Source organism: Octopus sinensis, linkage group LG9 (genome assembly GCF_006345805.1).
Source record: "Octopus sinensis linkage group LG9, ASM634580v1, whole genome shotgun sequence".
Lineage (NCBI taxonomy): Eukaryota > Metazoa > Mollusca > Cephalopoda > Octopoda > Octopodidae > Octopus > Octopus sinensis.
The window spans coordinates 31,917,734-31,937,464 of NC_043005.1; the positions used below are offsets into that span (position 1 = coordinate 31,917,734).

At 41.3% G+C, this 19,731-nt stretch overlaps 1 protein-coding gene across 3 annotated transcripts in view; it reads left to right on the forward strand.

The window, feature by feature from the left end:
- Positions 1-19,731, forward strand: part of LOC115215645 (D-amino-acid oxidase-like) — a 58,016-nt gene that overhangs the window by 15,790 nt on the left and 22,495 nt on the right. For all 3 annotated transcript variants that reach the window (XM_036505873.1, XM_036505871.1, XM_029784895.2), the window contains exons 3-5: positions 1,226-1,334; positions 5,349-5,428; positions 10,795-10,860. In XM_036505873.1, the coding sequence (XP_036361766.1) occupies positions 1,226-1,334; positions 5,349-5,428; positions 10,795-10,860 (255 nt within the window). The remainder of the gene's footprint in view (positions 1-1,225; positions 1,335-5,348; positions 5,429-10,794; positions 10,861-19,731) is intronic.

Consider the following 19,731-nt stretch of genomic DNA (forward strand, 5'->3'; position numbering starts at 1 on the left):
CAAAAACAATGTTACTATACACAAAATGTTCTAACATTTTTCTAACATAACGACTTAAATATACTCTTAAACATATACTTCTGTAGTTTTTTCACTCTATTTTGTCTTTTATACAGCCAACCACGTGCTTTCACATACTAACTCTATCACCTATATATATATATATATATATATATATATATATATATATATATATATATATATATATATAAAAGACCTAAGGATTCTCCACTCTAACCGTGTTCTCTACATATTCTGATCGAATCGCCCATGTGTTGACGTGTACCACCCTACGAAAATGCAAACTTCATTTAATAAAGATCCCTTTAGCCTGAAGAGTAGCCTGCAGTATACATCTCGCTTGGATATCTACCACTTCCGATGTTCCACTCGCTATGAAATATATATAGCCCAGATATCATCTACTCCATTCCTTAATTCTTGTGTGTGTGTGTGTGTGTGTGTGTGGTGTGTGTGTGTGTGTGTGTGCGTGTGTGTGTTTGTGTGTGTGTGTGCGTGTGTGTGTGTGTTTGTGTGTGTGTTTGTTTGTGTATAGATAGATAGATAGATAGATAGATAGATAGATAGATAGATAGATAGATAGATAGATAGATATGGGTTATACTCTTTACTCTTTTCTCTCTTTTACTTGTCTCAGTCATTTGACTGCGGCCATGCTGGAGCACCGCCTTTAGTCGAGCAAATCGACCCCGGGACTTATTCTTTGTAAGCCCAGTACTTATTCTATCTGTCTCTTTTGCTAAGTGACGGGGACGTAAACGCACCAGCATCGGTTGTCAAGCAATGCTAGGGGGACAGACACATACACACAAACACACACACACACACATATATATATAAATATACATATATACGACGGGCTTCTTTCAGTTTCCGTCTACCAAATCCACTCACAAGGCATTGGTCGGCCCGAGGCTATAGCAGAAGACACTTGCCCAAGATGCCACGCAGTGGGACTGAACCCGCAACCATGTGGTTGGTTAGCAAGCTACTTACCACACAGCCACTCCTGCGCCTATATGTTCATATACAAACATTTTATATCTGCATATATATATATATGTTATATATGTGTGTGTGTGTGTGTTGTATGTTTGTATGTATGCGCGCGCGTGTGCGTGTATGTATGTGAATGCGTATGTGTGTATGAGTGTATAATCATAATGTTTTGAGTCTAGTTGAGATTTTTTTTTTCTTTTATTAGACGTTGGGGCGATGAAACATTCAAGTATCTACTCGACATTCATGAATCACCAATGGCATCCAAGCTTGGTATCAACCTTGTCTCCGGTTATTGGCTTAATAGCTCAGAGGTAAAAATACTTGTTCTCTTTGATCCATATTTCTAGAGAGGTGGTTCTATGAAAACCAGATGTAGTGAGGGAATATAGAAGAGAAAATATTCTTTTCTACTCTAGGCACAAGGCCTGAAATTTTTGTGGGGAGGGGTCCAGTCGATTAGATCGACCCAGTACGCAACTGGTACTTAATTTATCGACCCCGAAAAGATGAAAGGCAAAGTCAACCCCGGCGGAATTTGAAATCAGAACGTAAAGACAGAAGAAGTATACATTAATAAAATTAATGGATAGCAATGAGGACCTTGAATAACGAAAGAATAATTAATGTATGTTCTGTTAGAGTGCAATGAGGGTTTCAAGTTTCCTACAAATAAATACTGTGCTGATTATATTTTCACATTGTATCCTTGCCTTAGAAAATCCAATGGTCACCACCTTAGAATGGATTTACTGTGGACAAATAGCAGCAGCACTTCACTTTCATTGAAAAAACTGAATAACAAACTGTACAGATTTTGTCTACCCACTCAGTCTCTTTGTTTCTCATTGGTGTATCTGTTTGCTATACTTAAAATAAACCGTATAGGATTCTAAGAAATAATCAATCAGACATTTTATCAGAACGATGAAATGTCTGATTAACCAATCTGTTAACATTCGTTATTATAGAAATTTTTCGTTTCTCTCGTTTTCATTTTTAACTCCTTTTCTGTTGTTTTATATTCGGTTTTTAATTAACAAATTATTTTATTGGATGAAATTTTGAGTACCAGACTAAAATTGAATATCCCAAAAATGTTTCGTTTAACAATAGATTTTTCTCGTACTTAATTTTTCTGGTGGTCGTGTGTGTCTCTGAGTGATGGAGGATAGGTTATTAATTTTTTTTCAATTTATTGTGAAGTGCCCAGACAATTAAGTAATCGATAAATAGTAAATAGTTCAATCATTATAAATGATCAGACAGAAACTTCGGGTATTTCATGTGTCAGTTACGCATTAAAATGCGTAACAGTTATTTTTTTATTACATCAACTTTAAAGAGGTTTGAACTCACATTCTCTGTTTCTGTAGATGTACAGGCCTGGTGGTTTATATCTTCCTCTCAATGGATATAACACGTCTACATTGTCTATGGTATCACATTACAAGAAACTAGTGACAAGTTACATTTGCAATGATAGGACCAATACACTGATTTCAAAATAATGACTACCTTTCCAATGAACACAAGACGTCGTCGCACTTTTCCTGCACTAACACTCTATAGAACGCTAGAGTTAAACTACTACCGATCGCATTGGCCGCTTGGTGGAGAGCGGTGAGAGCTTGACGGCACTCGAGGTGCCAAGTGTCCTTTCTCGGTCTACGTTTGACTCAAGATTGCAGCTCGGTTAAAGAAACGAGCTGCGGTAAGTCGTGTCTGACGAACGGCGACGACACCTGCTCACCGTTCAGTAAACGCTTGAGATGCCGTAGCCTGAGCGCATGTCTGCGCATCAGCAACCACGGTACCTGACCAGTAGTACCTGACCCTTCCACAGAAAGTCGAAGAGCAAGCGCACCAGCTTGGCCAACCAGCGGTCAGGACAAGAGACGACGGTCAATCGGTAATAGATAACAGATGCGATGTACGCATTCACCACCTCCGCTCGACCTTTCAGGGACAGCTTCCTCTCGGCCCATTTCTGGGTGAGATTGGCCACCTTAATCGTCACTTCCTCTAAGTATTTCTCCACCGGAAGGTCCGGACTAAACGAGATCTCGAGCAGTTTAACGGGACCGTCTGTCCAGCGCCCTACGACGCTGTTAGACGGCATGGTCTTGCCCCTCCAGGTGCCTAGTTGCAAGCCCACCGACTATTCCGCGTGAATTTTTGCACCTGTCACCGCTTCGTACTCGTTTGGCGTATCGCCAATTACGTCAATGTGCCTGTGGCTCGACACCATCACGGTGACGTCGTCATCGCTTCTTGTACTCCCCAAGCAGATATCGGTCTTTCGCAGCACTCCGCCTCGTTGGCCGAGAGTCGTGGCAGGCCGTCCAGTTACACACCGAAGTCTGTCCCGTTGTCGGTCCCACCGCTCGTCCCGAATAGTAGAGCAAAGTGTTGCTGAAAGACCGCACACATCTGCTTCGGTTCGGAAACCTCGCACCCTTTCTGGTCCACCAAAGACTGAATGGTCGCTCTGTTGCCGCGCTTCGCCTCCGCCACGAGGGGCCCATCGAGCGGCCTTAGTCCCCTCCCCACTTACCGAACGTGCCTTAGCTCTGACAACGCAGCCTTCGTGTTTGGCGTCAAAGTGTTGGTCGAGAGCCAACCTGGCTGCCAACACGTCGGTTGCGATGCCTGTCCCAAGAGCCTCGTCTAGTTTCCTAACTAAATTCCGCTCTGTTTTCTTACGTTCTACAGCTAGAGCCTTACTAAACCTAATCGTTTCTGCTCTAATTGCCCTCTTGAGAGCAAACCACCAGTTGTCATTGATGATTGCCCCCGTCAACGCCCGCTTGACTAATAAACTAATCTGGTCTCTATAGGCTTTGCACACCGTTAACGACGCGTTTAGCTTCCAGTAACCAGGACCCTGTCTATGGAGCTTATCTTGAGTGAGTGCAGTATACTAGCACAAAAGGAGTGTAAGAGTAGACACGACTGTGTAGGCAAAAGAGTGTATTGGGATGTTAGCCGAGTGTGTGACTTCAAAACAACAGAAAAGTGGCATGAACACGAACTAGAGGCTTTGATAGAAAATGAGAATTACAGAATCTTTTGGGATTTTCCCATAAAGACTGACCATGCTATTGAAGCAAGAAGGCCGGATATAATCATAGAGGACAAAATAATCAAGCAGTTTAAGGTCACAGATTTTGCAATTCCCTTTCACAGCAGAGACGATACCAAAGAAATTGAAGAAACTGAGATATATCAAGATCTAACCAGAAAGCTGAGAAGACTGTGGAAGACCAAGACAACAATTATTACCGTAGTAACTGGTGCACTTTGTACAACACCCAGAATGCTACCTAAAAGACTGAAGGACATTGGAATTGAAATAAACTATTTGTGAATTGTATTGTGATATGCCTCAATCGAGACATGACGGACTGAAAGCCAATAATTCCTCATTTGTGAGGATCAATCATGAATCATGAGTTTCCAGTAACTTGGCTAATAAAACTCCTCAATAATAATAATAAAAGTAGCGAATAGCAAAGTGCATCATCAAACTGTGAATAGTGAAAGCAATTAAGGTGCCAGATAACCAACCAAGCAGTCGAAAATCTGCGTCTTGTCGCTGATGATGCGTAGCATTTATCTGTGACCAATGAACAAAGCTTTCGAAGAGTCCAGCTGACCAAGATCTAAATAAGTAGAGTGTTACAAATGTTATATATCCATAGCTGTGAGTAATGGTAGAACAAGGGTAGCTAGCGAGAATTCCTTTCACTTGTAATGGGAAGTTTAAATACTGAAACTATAGTAGACCAGTTACTTTCTCTCTCTCTCTCTCTCTCTCTCTCTCTCTCTCTCTCTCTCTCTCTCTCTCTCTCTCTCTCTCCTTCCCTCCCTCTCTCTTTCCGTCTTCCTCTCTCTATATATATCCCTCTTTCACTCATAATTTGAGAGGGAGTCTCTCTCTCAAATCACGAGAGTCAGAGCTGAGCACCAGACTTGTAAATCAAACAGGTACTTTTAAGATATTTTCCTGCTACGTATTACTTTTAATACTTTTGTTGTTTCGTCGCCTCCGACTATTAGGCAACCGATCGGTACGCCCTCAGATCATCCTGCATGGTCTGCAGCTGACTTAAGAAAGATATTTGGAACAACGTGAAAGAAAATGGTGATAGCACGAGGGGAATAGAGCGAATGCTGTGATCAGCAGAGCCAACTCGGTGCTAGACAGCGTAGCCGATCCAGATGATCCAGATGATCCAGGTGACTTTTGTCGTTGTTACTATTTTAATATTTTTTCTGCGACAATTCACTTTTAATGTTCTTGTTGTTGTCGTTATTCTTATTAGATTGATCCTGTCTGGAAAGACACGGTCTTCAATTTACGGGATCTGACTCCAGAAGAAAACAAATTATTTCCAAATTACACGTAAGTAATAATTACGTCAGTTTTTATTATTATTACTTTTCCTTCTTTCTTCAAATTTTCTTCCATTTCTCGCCGAGTGTTTTCCGTACACCTAGGGCAGAGAAGCTCATTGTATGCATTCTCAGATTACGTCTCTGTAACTTAGCAGTTCGGCAAAAGAGACCGATAGAATAAACACTAGGCTTACAAACAATAAGTCCTGGTGTCGACTTGCTCGACTAAAGGCGATGCTCCAGCATGGCCGCAGTTAAATGACTGAAGTAAAAGAGTAAGTCTTTATATTTACTGATCTTGTCAAATTCTTTCGCTGCTATATTGTGATCGCAAGAAATACTCATGTCAATTAATAAACACACCTTTTTTGTCTGATCTTTTATAATAATATCCGGTTCATTAGCTTTTATAGTTTTGTCGGTATGTACGGAGAGGTCCCAGAGAATCGACGCATTTTCTCCCTCAATCACAGTTTCAGGATGGTGTTTATACCATTTGTCAGCGGTTTTGATTTTATAATGCTGACATATTGTCCAGTGTAAATACTGGCCGACTCTGTCATGTCTTGCTGTATATTCTACAGGTGCTAAAACTCTTCACTCTGAGATTAAGTGGTCTATAGTTTCAATCTCATCGTTACAGAATCGGCATTTTGGGTCAGCTCCATTTCTTATCACATTGGCTAGGTAGTTCCGGGTTAATAAGCTTTGGTCTTGAGCAGCTAATATGAAACCTTCACTCTCTGCTTTTAGCCCTGAGCTTCGTAACCATTAATTCGTGTGTTTCTGGTCGACATCAGCTTGTTTGCTACGGGCCACATACTTGCCATGCAGAGGTTTCTGTTCCCATCTGCTAGCTAATTTTTCGTGTGCTTTTGTCTTTGCAATTAATTTTATTTTCTTTGTAGCAGCAGTTGGCGCATTTTCTTCAACCTGATCAATCTGGTAGGTATCTAAGAGATCAGTAGCGAATATTTTGCTCTCTTTCAGAATAGAGTGAAGTTTTTTCGGTCTTTCGTGTTTTTCAACAAGTTTTAGCTTCCAATCGTTGGCCAGTCCGATTTTGGTGGTTTTGTACGTAAGTTCAAGCTGGATCAAGCCTCGACCTATCTGAGCTCTGGGAAAGTAAAGACGATCCACGTCTACCTTTGGATCGTGCATCTTATTACAAGTCAGTAGCTTGCGGATTTTTCTGTCAATTTTCATTATTTCACTGGTATTCCAGTTAAGCACATTGAAGCTATAAAGAACAACTGGAACTAAGGAATTTATGGCTAACACATTATATGCATTCAACTCAGACTTCAGGACTGCTCGAACTCTTCTATAACATTCCTTCCTAACCTTCTCTTTCATGCTTGCATGCTGGATACCAGAGCCTTCATTTATTCCTAGGTATTTATAGGTTTGTTCCTGCTCAAGTTCCTTTATTACTCTTTCGACATCTAATTCGATTGAACTTGACTTTACCGATTTCCCTTTCTTTAAAAGTGGCTTTGGCACGCTTTTCAAGGCCAAATTCCATCCCGATATCATCACTGAATTCTTTCACAGTATGTAGTAGTCCTTTAAGCTCTTCATCATCTTTGCCATATAGTTTTAAATCATCCATATAAAATAGATGGCTTATTTTCCTGTTGTCAATTTTGTAGCCATAACCTGTTCTATTCAGTTCACTTGAGAGTGGTATTAGTGCTATGCAGAAAATTAGTGGTGAAAGTGAGTTACCTTGGGAAATGCCACAGTTTATGCTAATGTTGTTTGAGTGCAATACTCTATTAGAATGATATAATTGGAGCTTCGTGCTCCATAACTTTAAAAAATCTGAAACCACAGGAGAAATTTTGAAAATGTCCAGCGATTTCAGAATCCACGAATGTGGTATGCTGTCAAAGGCTTTTTTATAATCAATCCATGAAGAGCTGAGATTTCTGCGCTTATTATGGAAGTTCTCAAGGATCATGCGATTGATTAGGAGCTGATCTTAGCATCCGTATGAGCCTCGTCTGAATCCTTTTTGTTCAGTGGGAAAGAGGTTATTCTCTTCTATAAACGTATATGTTTTCTCCACTGGAATAGATGTCAAAATCTTATAGGTAGTAGAAAAACATGTTATAGGCCGGCAGTTTTTGGGGTCTTTGGTTTCGTTATTTTTGGGAAGGAGGTAAGTAATACTATTTGCTATCTAATGGGCAGTTTTTTCCGGATCTTTCATAATACTATTAAATAGCATTACTAACATTTTGCGTGCGGACGAGAGTGATGAGAGCCAGAAATTTTGTACTCTATCAATACCAGGGAATTTCCACTTATGAGCCTTCGTTAGTGCCCTCCTTAGGTTAGCGATTGAGATGTCTTCCCATGCCTGTTGTAGATTTTTGTAGGCATCTTGGGTACATTTGATCCAGTTTGCATTTTCATTGTATGGTTTCTCATCACTCCAGATCCCTTTCCAAAAGTTTTCAACTTCTTCCATTGGGGGTGGATTTTCAATGGTTATTTTTTCTTTCCTTATTTCCCTGTAAAGTGATTTGGCATTGGATTTGAAAATCTTATTTTGCTTGTAGTATTTAATTCTTTTCTCAAATCTGCGTATTCTCAAAGCTTTTGCTTGAACTTTTTGCTTAAGTGTTTCTTTCTCTGACATTAGTTCTTCTCTTGTTGAGAGTCCATATTTTCTCACAATCTTCCTGCCTTTTCTTGATCTTACTCCATTTCCAGAGATTAGCTCAGTTAATATTGATATCTCCCTTCGCAATGATTCAATCTCAGTTTCAATTCTACTCCCCAGTTTGATTTTCTTTTTGAATTTGGTATCGTTGGCTTTTTGGGTATTAAACAACGTCTTTCGATTACCTTAGCAACAGAGTAAATAATTCCATTTAACTTATTAAGATTAGGTTTTAGTTGTTGTATGATTTCTTGTGTAGCGCAGTTGCCAATTTTTAATTGTGTTTTATATTGGTGTGCATTTGAGAGTTTATGGAGTGGTTCCCTATCATTCATATTTGTATACCCTACAACAGCAAGCTCATTCAGAACTTCCTGCTTCATTTCAATGATAGATTTTCTGTGTTGTTCAGCAAATTTGTGGTCTTCGAATTCTGTTTCGACATCATTTTCCTGGCTGTTTTTTCTAGGGTCATTATATTTTCCTTTTTCTTCAGGCTCTTAAGTAGTTTCGGCAGATGGTCGCCTTTCAGTCAATGCTTGTGGTCCAACATTCCTCTCCTCTCCTCTGCTTGGTTATTTCTTTCCTGACTTACATTTAGGTCATCCTCTACCACTTTTTTAAAAGAGGTTAATTCTGCATCTGTGAGTCTGGTATTTCTGAAAATATCTATTCTAACATTTGCTAATCTGTTTTCATCCAGGTTTGGTCTGCTAGCTGGATTCCGGCTCCTTCAAACTCTGTAGCTGCTTGCGGTGTGTTTTTCCTGAATAAGAGCTTTCTGAAAAAGAGCTTTACTCGAAACATAAAACATTCTTTCTTTCCTTCTTTGGGCGTCTTATTAATACTTTCCATCTACCACTGTTTTTTTTTTGTCTTTTTTCCCCGTTTTTCTTATTAAATATTTACCGCACGCCCACATGGACCCCCATCCTTCCGACTGGCTTTGGAATGCCTAATTTGCGGAATTCTTTCTACCATCGGATTACATCACCTTATTCATTTGGAGTACGCCATTTCTGCACCTTGATTATATATATATATATATATATATAATATATATATATATAATATATATATATATAATATTGGTGATTTTTTCTCCTCTGTCTTCCCTTCTCTGGATCTTTTCTTCTCCTATGTTTCCGACGAAGAGCTCCGCTCGAAACGTTAAGCCCTCCTTCTTCCCTTCCTTCCTGAGCGCCCAATAATACTATATTTGTTCAACGTCCTCGCGTTGTTGTAACTCTTTGTGTTTTCATGTTTGGATTAACTTTATATATATATATATATATATATATATATATATATATATATAATATATATATATTATATATATATATATATATATAATATATATATATATATATGTATGTATGTATGTATGTTATGTCAGGTCACTTTCGAGTGCTACTGGTAACATGTAACCCAGTACAACCTGTTGCATGGTCGGGTCGTCGGCGACTAAACCGGCAACCCTACCAAGCTTACTTGGTGAGGAGGGTGTTTATGGACACCCTGCGGGATGAAAAACAAAACCCGTCAAAGAGGAATTCTTGAGAGTCAACGGCCATCCAATAAATGTCTTATGGCTGTATCATGCGCGGGGACATAGAAATAATCGGAGTGAATACCCGATCGCGCGGTTAAACCATTGGGAGTGAAGGACTCCTAGCCTTTGTTAGGGCATCCTTCTAGGAGAAGGTAACTCAGGTAACTGGGATAACTCCGATATAAAACCTGCGGCTCAGTGGTTACCGATGATGTTGACTTGTTCTTCTTTTCGGATCATGGCTGCTGTTGCTTAGTGAGTGGGATTGACTCACTTCACAGCCTTTCCTCACTTTAAAAAAATCTTTTTCCACAGGCATTGCACGATAACAACATTGATTAAACTTCGTGCAATGGCCATACTCGATAACGAGGGGGCAGCTACCATGTATGTATGTATGCATGTATGTATGTATGTATGTATGTATGTATGTATGTATGTATATGTGTGTATATATATATGTGTGTGTATGCATGTGTATGTGTGTGTGTCTAAGTATTATTTATAATATACATATATATATAATATATATGACATATTATATGATGTAAATATATAATGCAATGTTTTATAGATTTATAATACATCTATTATATAAGACCTATCATAGATTATTGGATATCATAATCTATGTTAATACGCCTCTCCACATTAACAAGGATTAAAGCAAAAAGACATCCATCTAAATGGCATATATAGATTTTCATTCAACACGTCTGATTTGTGTTTTGGCCAAAATATCAAAACATGCCAGGGAGTTGACCGTCTCTCAGTGTGCAAGAAATACGATCGACATTGGAGATATGTGAAGCATGGGGTGTGAGAATAAAATGTTATTTACAATAATCGATATTGACCTCAATATTTGCTTAGAATTTTATTAAAGGCCAACTAGTGGAAGACAAGATCATCTTCTATGGAATTTGGACTCAGACCTTAAAGGGACGAGACCAAATACCACAAAGTGTTTTACCCAAGACACCACCAACTCTGCCAATTCACCTTCCATGTGCTAATAATAAATAGTGCATTCACCGAATGAAGAAATATCGAAATCCTTAAAAAATTTAATGTCGCTCGGTTATTAAAGTCAGAAACAGCGACTTTCTAAAGATTGTCAAATTTAATATAACTTTTGTTTGTTTTTCAGGAATAATAAATTTTTCACTAGCATTCTAGTTTCTGCTTCTATCTACATGGAATGGTTAATGGGAAGGTGAGTAAATCTTCTTTATTTCTATTTTTCTTTTTTTACATTCAAGCTTAAAAACATACATGCACACATCCACATGCACATATACAATGAATGAATCAACACCAGGATTAATTTTTAAAAACCTGGTACGTAAACACACCAACACCAGTTGTCAAGCAACGGTGGGGATATACACAGACACGAAGAATCAAGCACACACACACATATACATATACATATATATATATACATATATATATATATATATATATATATATATATATATATATATATATATATATATATATATATATATATATAAAGAACATTAATACTCATGAGAGATAATAATGCTAGTAGCCGCAAGCTTAAAACTGTATAGGCAAAATTAATAGATATATATTAGAATTATATATAACAAGGGCGCTATGAAGCACCAGCTTTGCTAAAATTAGGAGTCAAAAATACTCCATAGCCACAAAAATTAACACTAGATTTTCACAAGCATGGTTGGAAAAAAACTAAGTGAATAAGGATTGCGTCTTACCTCTGCAAAACTACAAGAAGGAATGCCAGTTAACCTGGTATCATGATTTCGAATTTAGTGTCAAAAGCACTTGATTCTCTTCATCTAAGTTTACTCATAACAAACCTCTATATCACTTCAACCAATGCCTATGTCTGTTTCAGTGCCCAACCCGCATTCAGCAAACGAACTAAGTTAATAAATATGTAAATATATAAAGAATATTTATGCCAACTTGATATTCAAAATATGTACAGAAACTGGAGAAGTACTGATTAGCAACAATTGACTTACATCAATTATTATTTATCAATTCAATGCAAATAGACTGCATCCCATCTAACAGCTGTTTCTGCCTCCAATGTTGTATGGTATTCCAATGTTATATGATATTCAGAATATGTAAAAATATTTATCATATTTGGTAATAAATTGGTTCTTTCAGATCGATTTTATTACCAATTATGATTAATAATTTTACATATTTTGAATATCAATGGCAATGCTATATAACATTGGAAGCAGAAACAGCTGTTAAAGGGATGCAGTCTATTTGCATTGAATTAATAAATAATAATTTATGTATGTCAATTGTTGTTAATCAGTACTTCTCCATTTTCTGTTTTCTTTAAATTTTGATTATTGATAAACCCTATTTTATCCTTGTCTTTACCTATAACTTATGAACATAATATATTTTCATATGTATGTCCATGGTTAAAAACAAGTGATATACCGGCAGTGTAATGGATACTTCTATCCCTTAGACGGTTATTTTTAACCTCTAACTCAACTAACCTGTATATATGCATAATATAAGCACCAGCATGTCCTCAGCCTCTGGCTGAAACCCGTGAAAGATAAAAGATATAATATAACACACACACACACACATACACTGAACCGCAAAAGAAACGCGTGACGTGTGTGACTGTGAAATATGTTTTAATTTCATTATGTCAGAGATGACTTTTAATAAATCTGATAACGTCAATTTCTTGGATGCACTTTGAACCCAGTCTATGGGTCGTTGTTATGTGTTCTGGTAGTGAGCGGATCCATCACATCGAGATTGTAGAGTATGACATGTTCAATACTGTGTATTCCCTCCCTGGGTGTTCAAAGCGGTCATACACCGTCGATACATGGAGTGCATGAGGCGGTTCACAAAAGCTATTAGCAACTGTGCCCAGACCCTGAGGAAAGCTACCTCCAGTTCCACACGAGTCGTCGACCTTGGAACCACCTGATTCAGCCGTCACTCGGTTTTATCCCACAGGTGTTCAAATGGGTTCAAATCCGAGCTGAGAGCCGGCTACGGCACGGCTCTGATCTTGTGTTGAGGCAGGAAGTCCCTCTGCTTGCACCAACATTTTGGAATACATGGGGCCCAATTCTTTGATTCAGGCCTATAGCACCCTAAACCATGATGCTTTTGCCACCTCACGCGTTCCTCTCCATGACATATGCGTTTCTGTAGCGTTCACCCCTCCTACGCCACACCCTCACTCTGCCATCCGAGGTGGAAACGCAGTACCGGCTCTCGTCAGAGAAGACTATCGACCTCCATTGTTGATACCGCCAATGTCGGTGCTGTGTAATCCATTGTAGTCATGCCTGATGGTGGTGGGCGGTGAGGACAGGCCCTCGAGCAGGACGACGGCAACACAGGTTTTGGCGGCCAGTCGATGTCGTACCGTGTCGTCGCTGATGGGTCACTGCTTAGTGCCAATATTCTCACGAGCTGTCACACTGGTCAGTCTGAAGCGATCACAGAGGTGTTGCAAGTGGATGAAGTGGTCCTGTCTGGACGTGGTCACCCAGGGGGGGCCCTCTGCAAGCACGGTCTGCAGTGCTGTTGGTGTTGTATCGCTGTTGCAGGCGATAGATGGTGCTGACATGGACACTGTAAGCTTTCACATCAACCAGGGCACGCTGCCCCACTTGCAATCGGCCGATAGCTTGTTCTCTCTGCGCTGCTGACAATCGGGTCATACCTGATGCGTCCTAATAACGAATCTATTTTTTTATTCTCCACTAAGGGATAAGACATAGATTGGACACTACAAAGAGAGACAAGATAGCACAAACAAAAAAGTGAGGGGAAAAAAACGAATGAAAAATGGATTTATGATAACAGATGAGAAAGGTGAAATGATAATTACACGGACCCCACGACCCATGCAACGTCATTGAAATTATACAGAAATTTACAGATAATTTTTAGTCTTGCGTGATAATTGAACGGTCACTATTTAATTTGAGTCTCTGAGGGTGCTTTACTGTGATGACGGTGTAGTATTTTTTTTCTTTTGTGTGTGTGTGTGTAACTGGTTTGCAAGTTTTAGTAATTGGATTCGAAGAGTTTTGTGTCTTTTTTGTGTGTTTGGTCTTGTGTATCCGTTTTTATATTTTTAATGTTCGTGTGAGGTGGGTATTTTTTCCTCTCCCTCTTTGTCATCGACCAGTCATTGTCCCTTACCTCCATTGAGGTATATGGAATATCCATTGTAGACTCCCTCTGTCTATCCTCCTCTTTTTCTACTGATTTCTCTACTGTGTTCCGCTTGGTTATTTCTTTCCTTGAGGGATTCTCTTCAGGTGTCGTCTTCTCTCCTTCACTTTGTTGTACAATGGGTGCTGCCTTTCTTTTTGTCTGTGCTGCTGTATGTTCTTCAGGTGGCAGGGCCTGAGGGCACGTTGCTTTTGTGTGGCCTTTCAGCCCGCACCTGAAGTACCTTAGGCTTCTGCCCGGAACCATTATCCTTAACTTTGTTTCGTCGGGTAGAATGACAAATTCTGGGATCTCTTCTAGATCCCTAACTTTTGCCGCACCACTTTTGTAAGATTTTGCTTTCAACTTGAAGAAGGGTTACCTCCTCTTTTATATTCACACATATGGCTGCTATTAGCCAAGCCGGACTGATTTCTGGCGGATAATCTTCAATTACTATTTTCGCTGTTCGTTTTCTCTAATAAGTCGGCAGCAGCACCAGCTCCGCCGACTGAAGGGTTATTGCTGATACCTCTTTTGCATCAACTTCGGAGACGAATGGCACTTCCACCGTGCCAAACTTCCTTCCTCTTTTTACGAACGAAAACTTGTGCTGAATGATTTTTAAACATTCTTCAATTGCCTCTCTAGACACCATCTCTATCTTTTTCGTCTTTAGCGACAGCGTCCTGTAGACGATCGTTCTTATTGCGATGCTTTGTGTAACTTCTTCTGCGGCTAGGTCAGTCTCACATTGATTCCCTCCCCCTGTAGAATTGGGTCAAATTTCCTTACTGCTATCGGTCTGATAGTGTGTCTTTTTTTATAGTTACCGACGGTGGCCGCATATTCTCTTTTTTTCATTTTCCGACTCGGAGTTCTCAATCACACAAAGTTCGTACACGTCATACCTGCAGACCGTATTTTCCATTTTTATGTAAGAACAAACTTCTTACACAAAAACAAAATCGAGGGAACAAATAGATAAACAAAGCTTGCTGAAAATGACACAAAGCAGTCAATCACAGAAAGGGAAAAAAAACTGCAACAACTACAAATAAAACAGTACTCAACAGTAAGAATAGCATTCTATCAATTCCAAAATAACCCGCTTGAATGGCGTCCAAATTACGAATTTATTTTACATAAACTATACAAGGTTAAACATAGAGGGGACAGCACAAGGACAAACCGGGTTCGGGGACAAAACTCGAATGATATGGCATGATGTACAGAAAAGTTACAAATGTATGATGATAATATATAATAGAGCGAATGAAAATAAGTAGGCCCTTTCACTCCCAACATTGGCGCAACTTTCTTCCATCTCTTTTCATACTTACTTCATGGCAGGCACCTCCTCTCCAGCCCTACTTTCCTTCTAAGGTGGAAGGCAAAGTAGTTTACTAAAGTAAAGCCGGAGATGAGGGTGCCTGTAATGATACCTTTCACACATGTCTTCCACACTACCTCTTTCGCTATAGCCACTACAGCTATGAATCAGGCCCCTGCCCTTCCTTATTTAGGGAAGGCGGTGAAACAATCTTAATTATCGACTCGGTCAACAGTTGTACTCTTCCTAGTTGTGACAGCAGTTGCTCAACATAAACCCACAGTTCCGAGAGTCTCGGACACTGCACGATTGCGTGTAGAACAGTTTTGCTGTTCTGCTCGCATCATGGGCATGTAGGCGAAACCGAGGCGCCATGCCTGGAGAGTTTGTCTCGAACTGGTAAGGCACTTCGGTAAAATTGCCAAGCAAGGGACTTTTGGAAGTTGCCCATAGACCCTGTCCCGAATGTCTTCAGTACAAGCTGGCAAACTGACTGTCATCGAAGCCCAGAGTTTCCCCCGGACCGTCGTCACACTTGGCCTCTACTAACTGTCTATAGAATACCGAGGTAGAACCCCTGCAGCTGGCGTTACTCGCCCGGGAGAGAAGCACGAGTACCTGACGGCACTCCGATTGCCAAGCTCCTAGCCTTGGTCTACGCTTGATCCACGGTTCCAGTTCACCGAAAAACCTGAACCTGAGAAGCATCGATTTAACGAACAGAGACCACATCCACTCACCGTCCGGTAGAGCCAGAGATGCCTCAGCTTCAGCGCATGCCAGCGCATTTTTAGCCACAGCATCCCTAACCCACCCTTTAGCGGTTGTTGGCAGCAGATAGAGCGCCTTACCTACCCTCTGTAGGTGCTGGACCCTGGATACGATGACGGTGTAACTGATCTTCTACACTCTAGATCTCGCGAGACACCACTCATAGTCTCCAATTTCCGCAGTAATGGCTCGAGGGCCAATACATACAGCAGAGGTGAGAGTGGACATCCTTGACGGACCGAGCGCCCGATGCAGAACAGCTCCGAGAAGAAACCGTTCACCTGAATGACCGACTTGATGTTGCTATATAAAGCGTTGATCCATCTGCGAAAGGTCGGGCCCAAGCCCGGCCGCCGCAAGGAGCGCCGCCAGATACTGATAGTCTACCCTATCGAAGGCTTTAGAGTGGTCTAAATGGACCAACGCCCCACCCTTGCCAAGAATTCTATTAACCCTCTCTAAGGTATAGCGTATAAGATGAAGATTATCGTGTATAGACCTGCCGGGGATGGCGCAATTTTGCGCCTCCCCGACAAGTCCACCCACTTTTTGCCAGTACCTTGGCCAAAATCTTCAACTCTGCGTTAAGCAGAGGGATAGGTCTAAAATAATCAATTACATCCCCTTGTCCTTTCTAAGCTGCACCACAACCCCCTGGCTCACAGACTTAGGAATACACGCGTTCTGCTACCAGTTGGTGTAGACGCATGCTAGTAGGTGCTCAAACAAATCTGGCATGCTATAATAAGGTTCATAGGGGAGATTATCTCATCCCGGTGACTTGTCCCCGCCACAGTCCGACAATGCCTCCTCCACTTCCTTGGCAGTGATCAGCCCTTCACAGCATTCCGCATCCCACCCCAAGAGACAGACCGGCAAGGAAATCCATGAGGTCCTCCCTTATCTCCGGCCCAACGCTGCCCACGAATAGCTGGGCGAAATACTCGTGAAAGACCTTACACATCTTATCGGGTTCGTTTACCGTGCACTCATGTTGGTCTGTCAAAGACCTTAATATGGCATTGTTGCCAAGCTGGGTCTTTAACATACAAGCCCATCCAGAACGTTAATTCCCTCTCGACCCATTGCACGTATCTTTGCTCTGACAATGCAACCCTTGTGTTTATCTTCGAGCGCTATTCTCGCTGCCAACACTCGGGATGCAGAGCCAGATTTCAATGCTTCCTCTAAAGCCCTTAACTAAAGTCCTTTCTACACTATTTCTATGCTTAGATAATTCTTTACTAAATCTAATTGACTCACATTTAATGACTCTTTTGAGGGCATATCACCATTTGTTAATAATAATGAAATCGGTGAATGCCCTCATTACTAACTGTCTATTCCGGCTCCTGTAGGCTTCACAGGCCAAAAGTAACCTGTTTAGCTTCCATTAACCGGGTCCCTGTCTGTGCACACTGTCTAGGTCAAGCTTACAGGTCACAAGTTTGTGATCATGCTAGGTGACGATGTGGAACTGTGGACACTTAAGTATATTTTTGTCCTTAATCTTAACTATCATTCTATCTAAGTATGATCTAGCAGACCCGTTGCTATTTGACCGCGTCCACTGTGGAACACCCGGGTAATCTAGTCTATATCGATCTGCTAACTGAAAACTACTGGGCAAATCATTGAGGTATAAGTTTCCCCTCCTATCTGGATTCGAGCCTACGCAATATACGTGTGCATCGTAAATTGCATTGATGTTACCTAATAATACATTTTCTAGGTTTCTGAAAAGGTCAGACTATCTAATCATGCAAGGGGCACAGGCAGCTACCAACCTGAAGGTCTTACCACTGCTGTACGTCACTTCAAGGACAACCAGCCTACCCTCTGAGATTAGTCTTGTTTTCAAATCGAGTCCTTCCTGAGTAGAACTGCGACTCCTTCCTCCCACACACACCTCCAGGTTAACATAAAGAAATAACTTTCAATGAGGTATCTTCCTCCTTCTCCGGCACCGTTTTAGCCAGCAGTCGAGGTGCGTTTTGTTTTTCTCTTGGTGGGGGGAGGCACAGATGTTTTCACGGTTGGTGGAGGGCATTCCGCTCTTACGTGGCCTCTCAGGCCACACTTGTAGCACCGAAGCTTCCTGCCCTCCACCGCAACTCTCAACTTGGTGTTTTCCCCCCAACGTAATTATGTCTGTAATCTCTTCAAGATGTCTGAGGTAGCCTGGATTAATATTTCCAGGGTCATCATCATTATCATCATCATTATCGTCATCATCATCATCGTTTAACGTCCGTTTTCCATGCTAGCATGGGTTGGACGGTTTGACCAGAGTCTGGGAAGCCAGGAGGTAGCGCCAGGCTCCAGTCTGATCTGGCAGTGTTTCTACAACTGGATGCCCGTCCTAACGCCAACCATTCCGTGAGTGTAGTGGGTGATTTTTACATGCCACCGGCACAGGGGCCACAGGAGGCTGGCAAACGGCCACGATCGGTTGGTACTTTTTACGTGTCATCGACACGGACGCCAGTCAGGCGGCGCTGGCATCAGCCACGTTTGGATGGTGCTTTTTACGTACCACCGTCACGGGTATCACAACTACAATTTTCATTTGATTTTTATTTTGATGTTGGTGTTGATGTATTTGACTCAATAAGTTTCCTCAAGAACAGTGGGTCACTCTACGATCCAAAGTTAGCACAGCTGGCCGTCTTGCGAGCCATGAACTCACTTCATTTGTCGGGTCTTCGAAGTTACAGCATATCTCCAGAGGTCTCGGTCTTTCGTCATAGCCTCTATGAAGCTCAACGTACGAAGGTTATGCTTGACCACCTCGTCCCATGTCTTCCTGGGTCTACCTCTACCCCGGATTCCTTCAACAGTTTGGGAGTGGCACGTCTTCACACATCTCTCCTCATCCATCTGTAGTACATGACCATACCAACGCAGTCGTCTCTCCTGCACGGTGCATCTGATGCTTCTTATGTCCAACATTTCTCTCAGGGTGCTTACACTCTGTTGTGCATGGCCACTGACATTACACATCCAACGGATCATGCTAGCTTAATTTCTTTTGAGCCTACACATATCCTCCGCAGTCACAGCCCATGTTTCACTGCTGTGAAGCATGGCAGTTTGTACACATGCATTGTACAATCTACCTTTCACTCTGAGTGAGAGACCCTTTATCGCCAGTAGGGGAAGAAGCTTTCTAAACTTTACCCAGGCTATTCTTATTCTCGTGGTAACACTTTCTGAGCATCCACCCCCACTACTAACTTGGTCACCTAGGTAGCGGAAACTATCAACTACTTCTAGTTTCTCCCCCAGGAGTGTAATGGAATCTGTTTTCTGAGTATCAGTGGTGTCTATTGCCCCTGTGCATCTGCCGCACATGAAAGCTATCTTCTCGGTTAATTTTCCTTTGATGTTGCTGCACCTCTTATGTGTCCATAGCTTACACTGGGTACATCTTATGGAGTTTCTACCTACACCATTTCTGCAGATCGAGCAGGGCCACCTACCTGAAGGGGCGTGTGGTGAGTTTGCCTTCTTGCTTACTACAATTTTGGTCTTTGCCACATTGACTCTAAGGCCTTCTGATTCTAAACCTAGCTTCCACACACGAAATTTCTTCTCTAGTTCTAGTAGTGATTCTGCTACGAGGGCTAGGTCATCAGCATAGAGGAGCTCCCAGGGGCAACCTGTCTTGAATTCCTCTGTTATATGTGTGTGTGTGTGTGTGTGTGTGTGTGTGTGTGTGTGTGTGTGTGTGTGTGTGTGCATGTGTGTGAGAGTCTTTGTGACTGT